The sequence below is a fragment of the Malania oleifera genome, chromosome 6 (assembly GCF_029873635.1).
Source record: "Malania oleifera isolate guangnan ecotype guangnan chromosome 6, ASM2987363v1, whole genome shotgun sequence".
Taxonomy (NCBI): Eukaryota; Viridiplantae; Streptophyta; class Magnoliopsida; order Santalales; family Ximeniaceae; genus Malania; species Malania oleifera.
Window position 1 is genome coordinate 95891512 of NC_080422.1, and position 23894 is coordinate 95915405.

General features: G+C 34.8%; 1 protein-coding gene across 1 annotated transcript; it reads left to right on the forward strand.

The window, feature by feature from the left end:
- On the forward strand, positions 1 to 23089 carry LOC131158843 (protein LIKE COV 1-like). The gene is made up of 7 exons (XM_058113750.1): positions 1 to 371; positions 12742 to 12794; positions 15495 to 15604; positions 15932 to 16099; positions 16186 to 16283; positions 21781 to 21907; positions 22545 to 23089. Exons 1-7 carry the CDS (start codon positions 213 to 215, stop codon positions 22640 to 22642), a joined length of 813 nt encoding a protein of 270 aa, XP_057969733.1. The 5' UTR covers positions 1 to 212; the 3' UTR covers positions 22643 to 23089.
- Positions 23090 to 23894: the final 805 nt, after the last annotated feature.

Here is a 23894-nt window from a genome sequence, read left to right on the forward strand (position 1 = left end):
GCAGCGTAAGACACGATTTCTCCAACTGTTCCCATTCAAAACCTTTTGGATTAAAATACGACCAAAGGGGTAAGAAGAAATAAGCAAAGGAACAATCCACGAGAGAGAGTTGGAGCTCATCATCGTCTGAGGAGAGAGAGAGAGAGAGGGATTGAGGAGAGGGGGGTGGTGTGACTGTTGAAACTTGAAAGTCTTCGTGTCGGGGTTGTGGGATGGGCGATGACAAAGCGTCACTGGTGGTAATGGGCAGCAGGGAGAGAGACAGAGATCGGGAGCTTCTCATCCCAGTCGCCGACTCCGTCCTCGATGATGCCTCCTCCAAACCCTCCTCTTCCGCCTCCGCTTCTCTCCACCACCACTCCGGTCGAGAGGTTCATTTCCTAATTATCTGTCTGTTTGAACTTTTTCTCTGAATTTTGTGCTCGATTCTCGATTGATTTAGTGTGGATTTAGGTTTGCGCTTTTAGGGATTTGTTTGTCCGGGGCTAATACGATTGATTTTGCATGTTTTGTTGTTTTGTGCTGCGTGAATTATCTGCTACTAATCGAGGTTAAGTTGGTATCGTGGTCTGCATTGACCTACGCTAGAACTTGTTTTAGGGGGTGATTCAAAGCAAACTTTGATTTTATTTGAGTAAGGGATTTTTTTGGGGTTCGTTTTGTTTTCACTTTGTAAATAAGGAGAAATTTTGAAAATAGTCTATAAATTTTATTCATGCATCGACCAGTACTAAATTTCCCGAGTGAAGTTTTTGATTTAGTATGCAGTTGGATGTTTGATTGGATTTGCATCCATTTACTGTATTTTGGATAGCTTTTGATAGTTTAAAAGAATCTTTAGGCGATGCTATGAATGAAGGAACCGTTTTTGAAAAATGTTGGCTGGAGATTGTTCATAGGTTTATTTGAAATAGTCACATTTCCAGTATTTATGAGATATCTGTTGTTTTCTGTAATTGCCTGTTACATATGGTTGAATTCTATTGAAAATGTTGTGAAAACAGGCTAGAATCCATTTTCATGGAGCCAATCCATTTCGACATCCTCTTTTTTTTTTTTTTGCAGTTGATTTTAGGCCCCTATATGCATCTGTTCATTTGATTTAATGCCCAACTTGCAAATATGGTTATATTGATGAAGAAGAGAAATGGGCCCTTTATTTTATTTATTTGTATATATTTTTTGTGGGGTGAGTGGTGGCAGGCAAAAAGCAATCAGTTTTATTTTTTAAAAACCAATCAATCTCTGAATTAAAAAAAAAAAAATTTTCAATATCCATTTTGCTTGCTGAAAAGATAAAGTGAGATATTTATAGTTTATACTTTGGTTTCTACTGGCTCACAAAATTTTGTATTGTTGCATTCATTTTTGTAGGATAGGATCCAATCATTTCATTTAGCATCTTCCTCACTTATTAATTTATTTATATTTTTAAAAAAATTGTTACAATTTTAAAAGTCTATTTAGTACCAATCCTAAAAGCTTTAACCAAGCTATGTCTTGAACAGCATCCTACAGTAGATATTTTAGTATCATATGGTTAGGTTTGGTTAAATTAAGAATGAACTGTTTGTGAAAAAAATGTATTATTGGTTAGAAGCACATGGCAAAGTTTGATGCTTGATTCTAGGAATGGACATTATCACAATTATTGCATCTTTTGTGCCATGCTTGTCATAGACATTATGACATTGACTATTAAGGCTTTATGGAAAGAATCTTGAACTGTTTTTGGGACCATGGAGGCCAAGACTTTGATTTGGATTTGTTTGGAATACAATAGAACTTAATCCAGTTCTTATTGTGTTTTGTTCATTTCCAACAAACCCAAATATGTGGCTTCCATCCACGCGCCCAACCATAGCACAACATCGTTGTTCATGCATCCATAGTCATGGAGGAGCACAACATAATGGTTGGTTTCTATGCATCTTCATGAACTAGCACAACATAATACCACTTTTCTTGATAGAGATTGTCCTACATGTGCATTGATTTAGACAACTTGATTATTTGAGTCTAGTTAGAGACTCAGAGGATTTGCTAGTTATCTATGCTTTGTCTGTCAAGCAATGTTTGCCTACTCAGCACATGGTTCACCTTGCTTTACTCTCACTGGCAGTTGGCTTATAGCATAATTCTAACTTTGTATTGGCTGCTTTCCTAGGAGGGTTCCTTAGGTTGAGTTTTTAGGCTTATCTATTGTAGTAACAATTGGGACGAGTATGTTTTGATGGAAGCCTAGTCTAGATTAGTTGTTAGGCTTGCAGTTAGTTTATCCTAAAATGACTTCCTTTGAGCTTAGTTCTAGATCTACCCTTATCTTTTCTTTTAGTCACAATGATTATGATTCATGTTTTCTTTCTTAGTCTTATTTTTACTGGTCGCATAGTAGTCAAAGGCGCAAGGCACACAGAGGCGCAAAGGGTACTTGGAGACGAGGCACGAGGCACGAGGCAAAGGCGTGAGCCTCACGAAGGTGAAGCGCACAATTATTAAAATTGTGTACAATGCCTATTTAATGTGTAATTGATAAATGAAAACACATCAATAGTAATATTAGAATTTAAAATGCCAAATATTCAATACGAAAACATAAATGCATAGAAATTACAACAACCAAGTACCAAGTTCCAAATATTTTAACATAAGTAATTACGTATGCAAGAGTTCAAGCTTCAAATTAGAAAGGAAATGAAATTGCCAGGCTGAAGGCCCAAAAAGCATCAACATAGTGGCTTAATGCAAGTTAATCTATAACTTGCCAAAAGCAGGGCAGCCTGCTAGGCACTAGCAAGCAGTAGCAGCAAAATACTGAACCCTAAGGAACATGAAGAAGAATAAGAAGCAACAACAAAACACTGAGCCTTGCTTTTGGCGAGTTATAGAACTGAAAAAGAAGAAGAGCTGAAAAAGAAGAAGCAGCAGAAGAAGAAGAAGCAGAACAAAATCTGAAAAGAAGAGGAAGTAGAAGAACCGAAGAAGAAGAAGAAGAAACCAAAGAAGAAGAAGGTAACGGCAGCAATGAAATACTAAAGAAGAAGAAGAAGAAGAAGAAGAAGACTCACTAGTTTGAAGCATCCTAACGAATCACGAAGATTGGCTATGACGATTCAATGGCTTGAAGCCTCTCGCTTGTTTGAAGGCTCTCTTGTTGGCAGAAGGCTCGAAGACGACAGTTGTGCTGGTTCGAAGGCTTGAACCTTGAAGATGAAGGGCTGTTGCGAAGGCTCGAAGACTTGAAGGCTCGAAGATGAAGGTGTTTCGTGCTGGTTCTAAGGCTCAAGGATGAAGGTTGTGCTAGTTCATAGGCTCGAAGTTCTCTTGGCGGCGAAGGCTCAAAGACTCAGAGATGTGAAGACAAAGCTTGGGCTATTGGTTTCGTGCTGGTTTGAAGGCGCGGAGATGAAACCTGGACCTGCTAGCTCGAGTTTGTCGCTTCTAACTAGGGCTAAGGCTGGTTCAAATTTGACTACGTTTTCTTTCTTAAAAGGCTAAAAAAAAATGAAGTTAAAAGGTCAAATATCTCAGGCGCGACTCACTGTGCTTGGAGCCTCAGTGCACCTCAGTGTGCCTCTTGAAGGTCACCTTGCCTTAACCTTGATGAGGTGTTAGCCTCGTCGCCCCATTACACCTCGGCGTGCCTCAAGCATGCTTTTGACTACTATGACTAGTTGTGGGCTCACACTACCAAGTTTTACCGTATGGGATGATATGCTTATGTTGGAATCCTATATTGGCCAAGACTTGTTGACAGACAAGGTAAAACTTGTCAAATCACATACCACGTGGGTGTAGTCTCACCCCGAAGCACTGTGCCCTGTTAATGCCTGGGTATGGTATCAAACATGCAAGGGTTCACATATCTTTTTTGGAAATGGATGGGTGAAAAAGTTAGTTTAGGAGATTTGGATTTAATTAGCAACTTGGAATATAGGAGTACTTATGAGTAAAAGCATGGAGATAGTAGACACAATGGTTAGAAGAATAGTTGATCTAATTTGCTTTCAAGAAACTAAGTGGGTAGGGAAAAAAGCTTGAGATATTAAAAAATTAGGATTCAAACTTTGATACTATGGAAAAGAAAAATATAACAATGGGGTTGAAATTATTGTAGGCAAAGACTTAAAAGATAGTGTTGTAGATGCCAAAAGAGTAGGGGATAGAATTTTGAAAATCAAGATGCTCTTAGGCTGAGAGATAATAAACGTCATTAGTGCTTATGCTCTTCAAGTAGGCTTAGTAGAAAACCTTATGAGACAATTTTGAGAAGATATGGATTGTGTTATAACAGGGATATTAGGGACTCAGAAAATATTCATAGGAACACAATTGAATGGAAACATTGGAAGGGATAATAAAGGCTATAAGAGGATATATGGAGGATATGGATATGGAGATAAAAATGAGTCTAGGATATAAACTTAGACTTCGCCATGTCATATGATTTTATTACGACGAATACTTGCTTTAAGAAGAGAGAAGAACGCTTAAACCTTCAAAGTGGACAAAATAAAAGTTAAATAGATTTTTTCTTAGCTAGGAGGGTAGATCGTTTATCAAGTAAGGATTGTAAAGTTATTATAGGTGAGATATTAACGACACAACATAGAGTTTGTGTGATGTATCTACTAAATGTAGTGCAAGAGAACTAGGTGGTGGAAACTAAATGTAGGAAATATAATAAAATTTAAAGATAAAATGATCAGATATGGTGACTAGACAATAGAAGTTGGTGTGGACACAAACACTCTTTGAAGTTGGATAAAAAAAATAGTAAAAGAAATTTTAGGTGAATCAAGAGTAAGATTCTTGAATTGCAAAGAAAGTTGGTGGTGGGATCAAGATGTCCAAAAATTTGTAAAGACAAAAGGAATTTGGTGTAAAACATCGCAAAATATAGAAACATGGAAAACTTATGAAAATATAAAAAAGCAAGAAAAGATGGAAAAAAGGCTGTTAGTGAAATGAAATATAGATTGTTTAATAATTTATATGCTATATTAGATAAAAATAAGGGAGGAGAGATATATTTAAACTTGCTAGAGCTTGAGAAAGAAAGAGTAAGGACTTAGGTAGTGTAAAATGTATTAAAAGTGAGGATGATATTTTCTTGGTTAAGGAAGAAGACATAAAAGAAAGATGACGAAGTTACTCTAGTAAGCTATTTAATGAAACCAAGTAAAAGACTTAAACTTAGAATTGACAAATGAGAAAAATGTTAAAAATGTGATACATTCACAAATTAGAGTTAATGAAGTTAAGTTTGCATTAAAACATTCAAATTGAAGTTTGGAAATACATAGGTGATAATGAAATTTAATGGTTAACTAATTTATTTAACACAACTATAAAAACTAAGAAAATGTCATATGAATGGAGGAAAAACACTTTAATGCCCGCATATTAAAAATGAAGGATATATTCAAAATTGTTACAACTATTGTGGAATTAAACTTATAAGTCATATAATGAAATTGTGGGAAAGGGTAGTTGAACAAAGATTAAGGCTCGAAATGAAGGTATCAAAAAATCAATTTGGTTTTATGCCTAGGAGATCTACTACAAAAGTTGTATGTCTTTAAAGAAGATCAATGGAAAAATTTAGGGAAAGGAAAAGGGACTTGCATATGGTATTTATAGATGTAGAGAAAGCATATGATAGGATACCTAGGGAAGTTCTACGGAGGGTTTTAGAAATAAAGGGTGTATGAAGTAGGTATGCTAATGTCATTAAGGATATGCAGGATGGAGTAATGACTAGTGTTAGGATTGTTGAGTAATTGGGTAAAACGGAAGACCTCAACTCAATGATAGGTCTCTCCCTTTATTTATAATATATGTAAGTACAATAGAAATGACCATAATACCTTTATTAACTCACACTTATTACTAACAAAACTCTTAACACATAATAATAATAATGCTAAAAGACTAAATAACCATTAACACTCCCTCTCAAGCTGGAGCATATATATCATGTACTCCTAGCTTGTTACAAATGAATTTCATACTAGCAGCTCTCAAGGCTTTAGTGAACAAATCAGCAAGTTGAAACTCAGACTTCGCATGAGTGGTTGTAATGAGTTTTTGCACAAGTTTCTCTCGAATAAAGTGGCAATCAACTTTAACGTGCTTTGTCCGCACATGGAAGACAAGGTTGGAGGCAATATGAATAGTGACTCAATTATCACACATCAACTCCCTAGGCTGAGAATGTGGAAAACCTAGTTCTTTTAACATGTTCTTTTAACATGTTCTTTAGCCAAACAAGTTCACATGTAGTGTGCGCCATAGCCCTATACTTTAACTCAACACTCAACCTAGCAACCACAGTTTGTTTCTTACTTTTTTAAGATGTCAAATTACCATTGACAAAGATACAATACCCGGTTGTGGATCTCCAATCGGATGGTGATTCAGCCCAATTTATATTTGTATATCCTTGAATATGAGTGTGACCTTGATCTTGATATAAAAGACCTTTTCCTAGTGCCCCTTTGAGATATCTCAAAATGTTATTGTATCCCAATGACTGTTCTTGGAGAATCGAGAAATTGGCTCACAACACTTATTGCGAAGGATATATTTGGTCAAGTGCCTGTGAAATAATTCAACTTTCCAACAAGTTTCCGGTACCGACCTAGGTTAGGCAACAAATCACCCATATCTGGCATTAACTTACTGTTGGGATCCATGGTTGTATCAACAGGTTTGGATCCCAACAATCCCGTCTTATCTAAAAGATCAAGAACATACTTCCTTTGTGACAATACAGTTCCCGTACGAGATCTTGATACTTCTATATCCAAGAAGTACTTCAACGGTCCCAAGTCTTTTGTTTGCAACTTACTCTGTAGAAAAAGCTTGCGCCTAGAAGCCACGACTATCATCACCAATGATCACAATGTCATCTACATATGCTTAAGAAAAAGACTGCCTGCTAGAGTATGATGATAAAATACAGAGTGATCTACTGCACATTGATGAAGGCCAAACTCAAGTACTATAGCACTGAAACAGCAAACCATGTTCTTGGAGATTGTTTTAATCCATACAATGACTTCTTGAAGCAACATACTTACTTGACTCCCTCTGAGCAACAAACCCAAGCGGTTGCTCCATATATACCTCCTCATAAAGATTACCAAGTAGGAAAGCATTCTTTAAATCTAACTGATGTAGAGACCAATGACAAGTGGTGGTTAAAGAAATGAACAAACGTATTGAGGCAAGTTTAGCAATCGGGGAGAATATGCCTGAATAATCCAAACCATACACCTGAGTATACCCTTTAGCAACAAGGCAGGCCTTCAGACGAGCCATAGAACCATCATGATTTACTTTCACATTGTACACCCAGCAACAACCAACCACAAACTTATTAAGAGGAGGAGGTACCAAGTATCATTATCATGTAGTGCACTTATCTCTTCAACCATTGTCGTCCTCTACCCAGAATGGGATAGAGCTTTAGAAATAGATTTTGGAAGAGCTACAGAAGACAAAGTACTAACAAAACAGTAATAAGAGGGTGACAAGAATATGTCTGCTTTTTTGCTCTGCAACTCCATTTTGTTGTGGAGTGTGGGCACAAGAGGACTGATGGATCATGCTAGGGTTAGTCATATAAGTACTGAATTGGGTACTGAAGACAAAGTACTAACAAAACAATAATAGGAGGGTGACAAGAATATGTCTGTTTTTTCGCTCTGCAACACCATTTTATTGTGGAGTGTGGGCACAAGAGAACTGATGGATCATGCCAGGGTTAGTCATATAAGTACTGAATTGGGTACTGAAGTACCCCTTAGCATTATCACTACTAAGTATGCTGACTAGCATATCAAATTGAGTCTTTATTTGAGAACAAAAAGCACAAAAGATATCAAATAACTTGGAACGATCTTTTATTAAATATAACCAAGTCATCCTAGAGTAGCCATCGACAAATGTAATAAAGTACCGAAACCCCAACTTTGATGTCACACGACTCGAACCCCAAATATTAGAATGGGCAAGCATGAAAGGACTAACTAGCTATTTGTCGACCCGGGGAGCAAAGGAAACATGATGATGCTTGCCCAATTGATAGGACTCACATGCAAGATTAGACACAGAACTCAATGCAGGAACTAGCTGTTTCAACTTGTCCAAGGACGGATGACCAAGAAGACAATGGATTTGAAGTGGTGTAGTTGCGACCATGCAAGCAATGGGTGGAGAAGGCGACTAAAAGTAGTAAAGTCCATGAGCCTCGTGTCCTTTGCCAATCGTCTTTCTCGTCTTCAGATCCTGAATAACCACAGAATAAGGAAGGAATGTGTAGACCAATTTAGTGACTTTGTAAACTTACTAACTAACATAAGATTGAAAGGAGATTTAGGAATGTAGAAAGTAGAAGAAAGAGAGATAGAAGAAGTAGGATTTACCGTTCCTATCCCCTTAATAACAATAGTGGACCCATTGGCAAGGGTAACTTGAGGGAGATTTTTAGGATATTGGAGATCAAAAAAGAAGTTGGTTGCACCTGTTATTCGTCCCAGCCTTGGGAGTATATAGTCTAGAGGGGGGGAGTAGACTCTTTTCACAGAATGCGTATTTTTCTACAAAATAGAATTCTTGGCAAGATACAAGTAATTATATCACAATATATGAAATATAAATCATGCACAAGATATAAATAAAAGAGTTAAGGGAGAGAAAGCTCAACACCAGAGATTTAATGTGTTTCGGCACCAAGCCTACATCCAAGCCTTAGCACAAAGCTAAGGATTCCACAATCCACTATGAGTACTCCTTCACTGGCGGAGCAAGCTACAACTCGGGTACCAAACCCTACACTCGGGAACTCCATGCCGCACTCACTAAGAGCCTTCACTTCGGTTAACAATGAACCTTCACCAAACGGTTCACAAAGAACCTTACAAGCAACCTTACAAGAAGATGAGAATACAACACTATTCTCTCAAGAATTGAAATCAAACACAATAAGTGAGTAAAAGAGAATGAGCACATGTAATGAAGAACTAATATTCAATGTGCTAGGTTTTGTATAAAATGATGTTTTTCACTAAGAATGATCAAAGACCTTCAAAACCATGTTAATACAAGTCTAATAACTTGTATTTATAGCCCAAGAGCCAAAGGAGCCGTTAACTAGTCGTTGGGGGGAAGAAAAGATATTTTATTTGGTAAACTAGCCGTTTTTCGCCCGTTGGAGCAATTCTGCCCGTTGGACCGTTGGACTCGTCGAGTAGTCCCCTACACTCGTCGACGAATCGCCTGTTCTCGTCGACGAGCGTCCTAAATTAGAAAAAGTCATCAACATGAAAGTTGTGGGATGTTTTTTTAGCTTTCCAGGGACACCAAAATTGTCTTTTTTGGACTTTTCTAGCAAAAGTTATGCCCCAAATACCAAAGGGTGCTCAGGACTCCAGGTTGCACTACGTCAGCCGACGATTGCTCTGTTTTTCCTTATCAAAAAGCTTTTTAATGACTTAAAACATTTCTTGGACAAAATATAAGAAAGATATTAAGTCTAATGAAGTTCAAAACTTGTCCAAGTGAGCTTTTCCTCAAATATAAGATATCTTGATTTATGAAACCACAAATTAAAAGATCATTTGATATCTTATATACTTAGAATGTCCTTTTACAAAAATATACTTAACTTTCTTAAAGCTTTAGGACATTAACCATGCTTTGACAAAATTGTTACCAAGTATAAAAATGTTCTTAAAACTAGGATGTTAAAAACTTGTCCCTTTGAAAACATATTTTGAGTTTAGGATTGTTTTTGACACAAACTCTTTGAATTTAACTTTGAAAACCATGAATGTGAGTTTGTGACTTTTAGTGCAATCTTATAAACTCAAGTGTCCTAGTATGCATGCATTGGCTCAACTCTTACTCAGAAATTATGTAGAAACAAAACGCAAGAGTTACAACAAGTTCCTACCACACACAACCCTTATTACAAATGATTCAATGATGAAGCTTCCATCGGTTGTGCTTCGATTCATCCGAGTACGTGACCTTTTGATCTTTCCTACTTCAATCGTCAACTCGGTTCAATCTTTGCCTTCGATCCATTACTTCGTGAATGTGACACTTGTACCTGTATTAAGCATAATCTGCAAAGATGGAAGACACTAGAAACAACAAGTAGGTTAATATCATCAAAACACAATAAGCCATGATAGTGTGGCCATCAAGGCTAACAACACCTATTATATGATCAGTGGCAGCGGAATCGATAATCCAAGGACTAGTAGGAAGGAATAACATGCAGAATGTAGGATTACCTTTCTGGGCAAAAGAAGCAATGTGATAAGATGCTTGTTTAGACAATTGATACCGTAGAAACTTGGAATACCCCTCCTCTGATATAGTCACAGTATGCGATTCATTCAAACAAGTGACTAACGAAGGAATCATACTTTTGGAATTTGCAAATGTCACCTCAACATTTGCAAATTTAGACCAATGATCATAAGATTAATTATTGGAACAACAATGAACAAGGCGACCCACCATGAACAAGCCATATACATATCAGTACAAAGGCTGCCATAGCACCAAGAAACTCATGTGCAGCCCCAAGAAAGCAACACTCAGCACTGGAACAATTGGAGAGGTGAACCACCGAAACTACCATGAACCAATCACCAACAACCTCAGATGCAGCCCCAAGAAAGCAACACTGCCACAGCCTCACACAAAAAAAACAGCTTATGAGCACTGCCCCTGCCCCAAGAAGGTTACCAATGACCGTTACTAACACTGAACAACAACTAACGAATTACCATGAGTACATTGTCACAACAAAGATTGGATCTTGGAGCAAAAAACGCATGCCCAACAGCTTGATATTTTGGTATATGGAAGGAATTAGAATAGTGAATAAAAAAACACGGCAAATCCATCTGTTTCAGGCCCAATAAACTCATTAACAATTGACAAACAGCTTCACGAAGCATCAAACAACCATTCCTTGGGTGCCGCACTGCTAAGGATGGGGTGAACTCAATGATGGATATAGCACTGCCACAGCCTCACAACTGAACATATGAATGCCGCCATGACTCCAAAAAACTCACAAAGAAGCCTTCACAAGCCTTGAATAAATATTAACGGAATGGCGCGATTGCATAATCGGAAAAGGTTGAATTTTTTAGCAAAAAACTGATGTAACAGCTTGATAATACAGTCTAGAGAAGGAATCAGAGCATGGTAGAGGGAAAAAAAAAAGAAAAAAGAAAAAGGGGGCAAAAATTCACTTGCGCCGGCATGTGGGGTTGCCCTTGTTGCATTTGGCCCGCATGTGGGGGTGTGTGGTGGCTCCTCTGGCGATGGGTTTTTGTGGGGTGAATCGTTCCCCCGGGGGGGGGGGGTCTTTTTATGGGTGTATGGTTGGTTTTGTGAAATAATATGGGATGAAGGCGAATCTAGGAAGGACAGCCGCGGGAATGGTGTTTTCCGGCGAAAGCTGAGGAGAGTAGGGTTTAATTTGGATCATGCTCTGATACCATGTTGAGTAATTGGGTAAAATGGAAGACCTCAACTCACTGATAGGTTTGTTCCCTATTTATAATATATGTAAGTACAACAGGAATGATCATAATACCCTTACTAACTCACACTTATTAATAACAAAACTCAACATATATAATAATAAAAGACAAATGACCATTATAGGTGGAGAGGCTAGGGAATTTCCAATCACTATAGGTGTATATTAAGGATCTGCTTTGTGCTCTTATTGTTTTGCTCCAGTGATGGATGAACTTACTAGGAGTATCAAAAATGAGGTTCCATGGTGTATGTTGTTTACTGATGATATTGTCTTGATCAATGAAGTTAGGAGTGGAGTAGAATCTAAGGTAGAATTACAGAGGGAAGCTTTAGAATCTAGAGGCTTTAGGATAAGTATAAATAAGATAGAATATATGAAATATAATTTTAGTTATAGTAGGAGGAATATTGGAGAAAAGGTTAAATTTGATAGTCAATAAATCAATAGCTCTAGTAGATTTCAATACCTTGGATCTATTATGTAAGTTGAAGGAGAAACTGAAGTGTAATCCGTAGAGTTAAAGCAGTTTGGATGAAAATGGAGAAGTGCTTTGAGCACGTTGTGTGATCATAGAAGATCCTTAAAATTAAAAGTGAAGTTCTATAGGGCAGCTATATGACCAGCTATGCTATATGGATTTGAATGTTGGGCAACTAAAAAACAACACATCCAAAATGTAAAAGTTGTTGAGATGAGAATACTAAGATGGATGAATGGTATAACATTAAAAGATAAATTAAGGAATGAACATATTCGCGTTAAGTTAGGTTTAGTTCCTATAGAAGACAAGACATGGAAGGGACGACTCATATGGTTTGTGTACTTGCCATGTAGGGCAAATAGTTTTCCGGTGAGGGAGAGTGAGCCAGTTATCACGAGGGGCAGTAGAATGAGTATAGATAGACCTAAAATAACTTGGAATGAGATAGTGAATAAGGATTGAATAGCCCTGAACTTGTCGGAGGAAGTTACTCATGTCATGATTGTATAAATTGGTGGAAAATGATTCATGTAGCCTATCCCACCTACTGGGACTTAAGACTTGGTTTGTTGTTGTTGTCATTGCTGTCGTTGTTTATGTTTTCTATTTTTTGTTTTTTTCCTTCTGTCTGTATTTCTAATGATCATATGTCAAATGGTGTATATTATGTCATTCTGTGCAGACCTTTTCCAAAGTTGTTAGGAGCTGGGCATCAAAAAAGTTCATGACTGGATGGTGCGCACTCTTTCTTCTACCATTCGTGTTTTTCTCTTCAAGTTTATAGGGGCTATTTTGATTCTGTTCTTTAATATTCAGATATTAGTGATAGTGTCGGATATTATTGATATGCATTGTTTGTTATTTTTCACTTATAAAATTTAGTTTTTACCGTGCTTTGTTTATCAATTTTAAATTTTTTAGTTCTTTTGTGATAGAAAAGTTGTGGACCAAATTAATTCTTTTGTCACCGGATTGATTCAAATGTCTGTTGTATATGGGTAATTTTTTAAGGTTCATGTGACATTCTTGTGTGATCATTGCCTTTACGCTGAAGTTGTTTTTCATAGAGACTAAGATGCTTTGTTTACTCTTTAGATGTTGCAATGTAGGCCCCCTGCTTCCTTGTTAAAATAAATTAAAAAGAAAAAAATTGTGGTTAGAGAAAGATGAGTGGGTCATCTGAAAATGCTCCTTGGATGATTAGTGCCTGTGAACCATTTTCTTTTATGGACTGATGCTGAGTCAATAGAGTTGAGACATCATCATTTTTTTTTGTGTTGCATTGGTCTGCCAACCAAAAAAAATCGCAAGTTGTGAGGATGATGAACAAATGCTTTTTATCCTGTATTGAATATATAGACCATGAGAGCTTAAGTGCATGGGATAAACTGGCTTGATCTTGCTGCAAAAATTGTGCAGTATTTATTCTGTGTGGAAGTATTCTAGTATTTGTATAACGGAACAACAGTAACATAGTTCAATCAGTTATTATGGAACCAAACTCATTATGGTTGCTTTGAAAAATTATAGGAGATTTATAGAGCAATGAAGATAATGAATTCAGATTCCAGAATTTTAATCTGGACGTGATGAAAAAGATCTTCCAATTGTGTTGTGGAGGATCTGTGATTTTGTCTTTTTTTTTTCCCCTACTTGGAAAGTCTCTGGTGAAGTTTGTAATAATTGAAGGAACTCATGTGATATGCATCAAATTAGGGATGTGCAAATAGACTTTGTGAGGAACTGATGTGCTGAATTTTTGGGGAAAAAGAGTTCATGAATTAGTTGCTTTTGTGAGGGAATGTGCAACAGGGATACATTCTGGTAGGATTGTGTGAGAACAATTTTTTCTGGGCATCATCAAAGAGAATATCTTTGTGCCGTTGTGGATGATTATCTCCTTGGATCCTGGTAGAAGTTGCTTTGCTTATGCTTTCTTCAAATTCTGGTTTGGTTGATGAGAGTTGAGACAAGCATGCATAATTCTATAAATAGATTTAATGAGAGTTTAAAATCTTATCACTTTCAAATGTCCTGATACAGTTTGATAAGATTGCGAAAAATAAAGTGGGTTATGGGTATGATCATTGGCCAAGGGATAACCTTAGCCTCATTTTTTCAGTCTTTCTTTTCAATCAATTACTACATCAAATTTAAGAAAGATGGTTGCCGCAGAATTAAGGCTGATTGACTGAGTAGGAAAATTCAAAAAGAAAGCTTTATAATTTAAAATGAACTTATATCTTCATTTACTTATTTTTATGTTCTGTTGCTGCCTTTGTGAATTGTGAGTTGTTATATGAAGCCTGAAAGATCAGCCACTATTATTTACTGGTCCTTTCGTCGTCGCCTTGTTTATCATTGGTCTCTCATACAATATATGATCCTTTGGAGGGCCATGGTCAGTGTTCTTTTCAAGCTATGCAGGCTGTCTACAAGTCCCCTCCAAAAGCATGCATCTGTCTTGAACACATGCTGGGGATGGCTAAATTAGAAAATATTGAATACAGGTGAGGGATTAAGAAAAATGGCACCAAAACAGAATCTTGTTCTTTCAATTTTATTAAAATTTACCTACCATTGACTACTTGTCTATGAGCCCCCTCCAAAAACATGCATCTCTCTTGAATACATCCTGGTGGTTAAATTAGAAAATATTGAATACATGCGAGTGGATTAAGAAATATAGCACCAAAAGAAAATCTTGATTCCGGAAATTTAATTAAAATTTACCTACCGTGACTACTTGTCTTAGCTGCTGTTGTCTTTAATGCGTAGAAACCACAAAATAGGGAGGCAGGCTGAACTTTAATAAGTTGTTTGGGGGAACGTGTTGGAATTTGGATATGACTTGGCCTCTGAATAAGTACTTCCTCATGACATTTGAATATAATATGTATAGATGATGGAATAATTTTTATTTTTCATCAAGTAAAAAAAATGTTCTCTAATAATAGCTTGTCATAAGCACATCATGCTTTATGAGTGGAGAGCTTTAGGAGTTCTTAGGAAATGGGAGAAGACTAGGATGGTTTCTCAAAATAGAGTGGAGGCCTGTAAGAGAAATTGGGGGTGGTCTGTGAGGAGACTGGAGAGTGTGGAGAGTTGAAAGAGGTTGGTTGTGGAGAGGTCTGTAGTTTTGAGGTTTCTTTCTTTTTTATTTTGAATTATTATTTCATAACCATTATTCATTTGATTGTATAATGTTTTAAAGTTTTGAGGGAGGGATGTGTTTAAAATATTTTGGACAAAAAAGATCAAGATTGAAAGCAGGCTAAGAGAGTTTTATCTGTATTTGATAAATGTCTTATCTTACCTGATGAAGTTTGAAATCTTGAATATATTTTATGAATATTTGTCAGTTTTTTAACATCTTCCTGTGCATATTGTTGTCTCTGCTCTGATGGCTGCTGCTCAATCTTTGTCATTTTGCAGTGTTATCTTATTTCCCATTGCAATCACCTTCTATATAACATGGTGGTTTATCCATTTTGTGGATGGCTTTTTCTCTCCAATCTACGCTCAACTTGGAATCGATATCTTTGGTAAGCTTATCCTGCAATCCTCCTTCTCCCCCTATGCTCCTTTTGTTGGTAGATGTATGACACGCATTGATAATTTCACTTTACGAAGTGATATGCTGAGACAGAATTTCAATGTACAAAATGATGTTAGTTCACCAGTTGCCTTGACAAAATGATTTCCCGTCCTAGTGTCATATTTTTGTTTCATAACATGCGAATTGTTTCTGGATGCCTCAATTAACACGTATTTTATCCATCTGTGATTAATTTTACTGTTTTGTTTAGAATTTAAATACATGAGCACCTAATTGGTAAATTATGTTATCACTTCCTCGTCTCATTGGTTAGGTCTTGGATTTGTAACTTCCATTACGTTCATCTTCCTGGTTGGGGTGTTCATGTCATCTTGGTTGGGGGCATCTGTTTTGAGCCTTGGGGAATGGTTTATCAAACGGATGCCATTTGTTCGTCACATCTACAATGCCTCCAAGCAAATTAGTGCCGCAATATCACCAGGTGTGCATGACATTATTTTTTTCTTCTACTTGTCTTTTTAATGAATTTAGGTAGAAATAATTTATTTCTTGCTGTTATTATTTCAGATCAGAACACACAGGCCTTCAAAGAAGTAGCCATCATTAGGCATCCACGTATTGGTGAATATGCATTTGGGTTCATCACTTCATCTGTCATCCTCCAGGTCTCTTGACTTATTATGTTCTGAAATTATAATGACCGTAGTTTGATGCATCTTATGTGTGTGTTTTGCAGAACTCTATGCAATCACATCTATCATAATGCACATAATTGTGTTAACATGCATGTTAGTTGTTAAATTAATTAAACTCATGTTACATGGTTTCAGGATTTTGGCTCATTTATGCTTGTATCGCAACCTAAAGGCTTCATGTTTGTGTATTAATGTCAAAGGACTAATCTTTGTCTTATTTTGAAATTATTTGTTTGTGATAACCCAATTTTATGCAACTTCTCATTATGTATGTCTGTGTGAACATGGTTGCAAGCAGATGGCTGTGGGCATCATAATGCACATAGCTATTTATGCCCTCTGGAAGCTCAATTTGTGGCTATTCATCCCATTTTTAAGCTTTTAGAATTAATTCTCGCTCAATCCAATCCTACATCTGAGGATATATGTGGAGAGGCGCATTGTTATGAATAACTAAATAGGCTCTTAAGTGATGTTTTTGCAATTTCTTGGCCTCTTTAATGTAAAGTAGTAAAAGTGTCATGTGTGCTGCACGTGATTGCATGTGAATAATATTATGTAAATATTTTTGTAATTTTTAATAAAGTTTAGATATATTTTTTAAAGAATTAATAACGTATTGTCAATAGTCATAATTAATTTTATAAATATTAAAATATGAACATTCAAAATTCATAAAATATTATATTTTATTTAAAATTATAAAATATAAACATAGACATGGGATACTATTCTGGCACCACATAGATGTAGGGGCAAGAAAATTCTTTAAAATGTAGGATATCATATGATAGGAATGCTCCAATTAAATTACACGAAATATTAAATTTAATATTTTTATATTATTATAGATAAAAAATGTAAAAAATAACATTTTTATTATTTTTATTTTATATTGAAAATCCTAATATATGACTTCCTCCAATGAAAATATTAATAAATTGTAGCAATTTTTTTTTTGTCAAATTCATTAGTTGTTACTTAAAATATATATTTTTATTTTTGTTTACTTAATGATCAATTAATTTGTTAATAAATTGTTTGGGAGTAGTGGTTTATAATTTTATTTCTAAAATTTATTTTTCAGAAATTATATTATTATCTATCTAAATGATGTCGGATACTTCACAATAATTTTAGAAAATGTTAGAAGAATTTACCTATTTTATTTTGAGATGTGGGCGGGTAAATAAGTTAGTTCAGGAGACTAGGGTTAGACTAGTTGCAATATAAAGACACTTATGGTAAAAGCATGGAGGTGGTGGACCCAATAATTAGAAGACAAATTAATGTAATTTGCTTTCAAGAAACTAAGTGTTAGGGGAGAAAGTTGGAGAAATTGAAATATCAAGAGAATCAAACTTTGGTATGCCGGAAAAGTAAAACATAAGAATGGAGTGGAAATCATTGTAAACAAAAACTCAAAAGATAGTTTGTAGATGTTAAAATAGTAGGGGATTAAATCATACAATTCAAGATGGTCTTAGGTCAAGAGATAATAAATGTTATTAATGCTTATGCTCTCTTCAAATAAGCTTAGCAGAAAACCTTAAAAGCAGGTTTGGGACGATATGAATAGGTATGATGCAAGCGATATCAAGGACTGAGAAAATTTTTGTAGGAGCTTATTTGATTGGACACATTTGAAAGGAAAAATAAAGGTTGAGAGAGGGTACATGGAGGACATGGATATGGGGATAAAAATGAGTCTGGAGGATATGATGCTAGACTTCAATTTGATATGATCTTGTTACAATGTACTTGCTTGAACACATTCAAAAGTAGCCAAAATAAAAGTTAAATAGATTCTTTATTAACTAAGAGGGTGGAGATTGTTTATCCTGTAAGGATTTTAAAGTTATCCTAGATAAAATGTTAACTACAATGCATAGAATTTTAGTGTTAGATATATGTATTAAAAATGGAAGAGGAGGGGTAATATAATTCAATACAAGAGAGTTATGTGATGGAACCTAAAGGGAGAAAATATAATAATATTTAAAGATAAAATAATCAAATATGGTGATTGGACAAAGGGATGGTGCATACGCAACACTCTATTAAACAATAGCAAAAGAGATTTTAGATTAGTTAAGAGGAAGAATCTCGGATAGCAAAAAAAGTTGGTAGTGGGATCAAGATGTTCAATAAGATGTAAAGACAAAAGGAATTTTATATAAAACATGATGAAAACGTAGAAATATGGAAAACTTTGAAGAGTATAAAGAGGCAAGAAAATATGTAAAAGATCCCATTGGTGAAGCTAAACATAGGTCATATAATAATTTATGTGTTAGACTAGATACAAAAAAAAGGAGAAAGAGATGTATTTAGACTTGCTAGAGCTAGTGAAAGAAAGAGCGAAGACTTATGTAATGTAAAATGTATACAAAGGAGGATGATATTGTCTTGGTTAAGGAAGAAGACATAAAAGGAAAATGGTGAAGTTACTTCAATAAGTTATTTAATGAAAACCAAGTAGAAGAATTAAACTTAGAATTGGAAAATGAGGAAAAAGCTTTTATTTCCAAAATTAGAATTAATGAAATTAAGGTTGCATTTAAAAAGTTGAAAAATGGAAAAGCTATAGGATTAGATGACATTCCAGCTGAAGCTTGGAAATGCCTAGGTGATAACAAAATTAATGGTTAATTAATTTGGTTAATACAATTATAAAAAGTAAGAAAATGGCGAAAGAAATGAATGAAAAGCACTTTAGTAACTATATGCAAAAATAATAGAGAAATTCAAAGTGTAATTACTATTGTGGAGTTAAACTTATGAGTCTCACAATGAAACTATGCAAATGGGTAATTAAACAAAGACTAAGGTTAGAAGTGAAGGTTTCAGAAAATCAATTTGGTTTTGTGCTTGGAAATCTATTACAAAAGTTTGTGCTTGGAAATCTATTACAAAAGTTATGCATCTTTTAAGAAGATTAAAGGAAAAGCTTAGGGAAAATAAGAGAGACTTGCATATGGTTTTTATTGACTTGGAGAAAGCTTATATAGGGTACTTAAAGAAGTTCTATGGTGGGTTATTATAAAAGGAGTATGCAACATGTATGATGATGTCATAAAGGATATGTATGATGGAGTAATGACTAGCATTAGGACTATAGGTGAAGAGTCTAGGAAATTTTCAATCACAATGGGCCCCGCATACTTGGGAGCTTTGTGCACCGGGCTGCCCTTTAATAAGTGTACATCAAAGATTTGCGTTGAGTTATTATCTTTTTGCACTATTGATGGATAAACTTACTAGGAGTATCCAAAATGAGGTTCCATGGTGTATGTTGTTTGCAGATGATATTGTCTTGATTGATGAAAGTAGGGGTGGAGTAGAATCCAAGCTTAGAATAATGGGAAGAAGCTTTAGAATCTAGAGGCTTTAGGATAAGTAGAAGTAATATAGAATATATAAAATATGATTTCAATCATAGTAGGAGAAATATTGGATAAAGGATTAAACTTGATGGTCAAGAAATTAATAGCACTCGTACATTTTAATACATTGAATATATTTTGCAAACTAAATGAGAAATTGAAGAAGAAGCAAAATACATAGAGTTAAAGGAGGTTGGTTTAACCAACGAATAAGTGTTTTGGGTTTGCTATGTGATTGTAGAGTACCCTTAAAATTGAAAGACAAGTTTTATATAATGGCTATAATATCAGCTATGCTTTATGGATCAAAGTGTGGGCAACTAAGAAACAACATATCCAAAGCATAAAAGTTGCTAGTGAGTGGTAATGTCATATAATGTTTAAAGATAAATTAAGGAATGGACATGTTTAAGACAAGTTAGGCTAGCTCCTTTAGAAGATAAGGGAGAGGTGGATTTTGGGTATTTTTAGTGGAGGTCTAGTAGTGCATTAGTGAGGAGTGAGCTAGTTACTGCGAAGGACAGTCAAAGGGGTAAGGGCAGGACCTAAAGTAACTTGGAATGAGATAATAAGGATTTAATAGCCCTGAAATTGGAGGAGGAAATTGCCCACAATTGTGTATGCTATAAATTGGCAGAAAAAGATTCATGCAGCTGACCCCACCTGATGGAACTTAAGGCTTGGTTTGTAGTTATTACCTTTTATATAGTATTTCTAATTCCATTATATTTATTTTATTTTTTAATTAAATGGATTTTTAATTTTAAAATATTAACCTTTTTAAAATAAAATTTTCTTCAATGCAAATTTGTCGAATTTTTCTTGAATTTTATTTTTCTAGCTTGTTTTTAAAAGATAATAGTATTTTTGTTTACAAAATGATTTACACTATTCGTACTTTTATATATGACATGTATATATACTGCTAGTTTAGTTTTTTTAGACAAATGAAATTTCCTTTTTTAGGTTCAAAAACTTAACTTATCCAAAATATATTTTGTAAACACAATTTTATCCAGTTTTGGTTAAATTTACTTTCTTTTAGGAATATAGTCTTACTTTCAAGGTATAAAAAATTATTTATTTATTATTATTTTTTGAATGAAATTATTTATCCTATTTGTATTTTTATTAACTTATTGTATAGATATAGAGATAGATATGTATACACGCTGTTTGTTTGTTTTATTTTTTAATCAAATGAAGGTTTTCCTTTTATTTTTAAGCAATAATATCTAAACGTTCTAAATATAATTTTATCATATTTTGATTGAATTATTAGTCTAGAGATTTACTTCTTTTAGGATTACTGAACCTTACTCTAAAACGATAATGATATTTTTTTGTACTCGATATAGTTTACTCAATTTCCACTTGTATATACTATAAAAATTTATTTCTTTTAGGAATGCTTAGTCTTGCTTTTATAAAACTAAGATACTTTTGTCTACAAATTGTTTCATACTTTAATATATAATATAGAAATTAACTTATAGGAATTTCTTGTTTTACTTTTAAAAGATAAAGATATTTTTGTACATTAAATGATTTACGCTACTCATACTTTTATATATAGTATAGATTTGAGTGATAGAAGTATGTTTCCTAATCTTTTTTTTCTTCACAATCTTATATCTCTATGGAACCTGCTACAAATGAATGCATGAACTTTGTTTTTCAACATCAAGTAATTTATCTGAAGTTTTCTAGAATCAAGACCCCCTGTTTCCTAATATAATACTTTGAGCATGGATGAGATTTTCTGAGAGTAGTTGCGTAGCTGAAAACCTTCACTGGTTGCCACTTTTAACTGATTATGTTTGTTCTCATAAGGCACTATTTGATGACTGAATGTCATGCTTTATGTGTTCAAATGTATTATGCTTATCTATCCTGGTTTCATTGATTCTTGCGGCTGTCTCCTATAAATGTTTTTCATTGATTGCTCGTGTAAATTTCAATCTGCTCCAAAATCAGAACATCTCATCCATTTTGTTGGAATTCTGAGAAATGAAGTAGCAGGATACAGTTAGTTTTCTTCATATTTGAGTACTAAATTATTGTTTTCCCTCTACACCCAGAATTATTCGGGGGATGAGGAGCTATGCTGTGTCTATGTACCCACCAACCATCTTTACATAGGGGATATATTCCTGGTCAATTCCAAGGATGTTATTAGGCCAAATTTGTCAGTTCGAGAAGGAATAGGTGAGGATTTTGTTTCTGTATTTGTCACTATTTCTATTATGATTTTTTTTTTCTGTTTTTCAAAGAGAGAAACAAGGTTAGTTAAAAAAAAAAAAGTGGCCTGGTAGGAGAGATTGTACAGAGAATCTGCCTCTCCATGTGTCCATGTGCCTTTTTTTATTTTGGATGGGAAACATGTGACAATGGTTTTTACATTTATTAGCATTGAATGTATAAGGAGCACAGCCTACTTGCCTTTCACAATCAAAAGAGGCACATGGACGACATAAAGGGGCATGCCCCCTGTATAATTTGTCACCTGACTGGACTCAGCTTTCTGTCAACTACCAGTTGATGTAGTAATTGGGCATTTCATGAACACACTGCACCTCCCCGCACCTCTGCTTTTACCCGAGGAAAAAATATATGTAAAAGTTTGAAACCCCTGTTTTGTAAGGGCACTGGGGCTATCATTTTACCAGTATGCACTGCGTGGGGTGAGCCATTGGTTTAAAACTGAAGAGAGGTGTGCATGATTGAGTGGTCCAAAAATATCAGAAGAGAAACTGAAATATATATATTTTGTACATTTGCACCGATCATAGATTATAATGATGTCAACATATCTCTTTTTTTTTTTTTTTTTTTTCAAATGCAGAAATCGTAGTGTCAGGAGGCATGTCGATGCCCCAGATCCTGTCAACACTGGATTCACGAGTTATTCAAGTGGATCGAAGTAGACCTGACAGAGGCTGAGGCAGAGGCAGAGGCCGGGGTGGAGGATTCATAAGAAAGCTATTTATTGAAAATACCTTGTGGGTGGTGGTACCGTGGTAGTGCTGGGGGGCTTCAAGTACGTCATCAGAATGTGCCTTGTGGTATTGTTCATCTTGAGCAGTGAGGAATCTGAAATAAGATTGTTGATTGCTTGATGGTGGGAAGTGTGGAATTTCTGATGGCATGTGTAACATTGGCTGCCTGTACAATGTAGAAATGTCAAGTGTTTGCTTGGAAATTAATATAGGTTTGGATCAGGATGATAGGCCTTTCTTTTTCCTTTTTCCTTTTTCCTTCTCTCTATATGGTTTTGCATGTTTTTTGGTCACGGATGGTTCTGGTTTTGGTTTTTTCTTTTTTAGCCTATATTTGTACTGAACTGATCTCGTTTGATGAGTTTTTCACATTTCAAAGATGTTCAACGTCCATTTTGTTTTGTGGATGAAGTGGTATTCATCATCATCATCATCATCATAGGTTTAAATTTGAGCGACCCTTTTGCAAAATTCCGTGTTTGCCCCTTCGTCAGAAGACAAAGGTGGTCACAGTAGAACTGCAAATAATTGCATTAATTTTGTATGTGAACTGCAAGATGGAAACTTTAATTCCCAATATTTAAAAAATTTAGTGACAGAAACGAGTTCAAAAATGATGTTAAATTTTAGTTTCTCGATAAGGTAAAGAAAAATATGAAAAAATTTATTATTTCATATTTTGTTATCAAAGTAAAAATAAAATATATATCAAATAAATGAAAAAGTATTCTAATTTTATTTGTTGTCAATGCTTAATTGTTTAAATATTTAATTATATTAAAACTTTTTTATTTGTAATGGTAATACAAAGAAAATATAATATAAAGTCGATTTTCTTCTCATCAAACAAAATTTTTATCCTAGTGCTTGAATTAAATTGAATGTTGTGGTACTACACCTTAAAATAACAATATTCGAGAGGCACACTCGTAAAAAATAAGTTAAAAGACACTGACCTTCTTCGAGATTTGACAAAAAAAATTAAGGATCTTTTTCGAGATTTCAAAAATCTCATTGACCACATCTGAGGTTTCAAAAATGTCACAAATCCTCATTTACCAAAAAAAAAATACAAACCTCCCTTCAAAAGACTTGTATTTTTGCAAAATATAAGGTAAGATTTGTGTCTTTTTGACAAACCTCACGAGTGGTCGCTAGAATTTTTGGGAAATCTCAAGAAATGTCAGTGTCTCTAA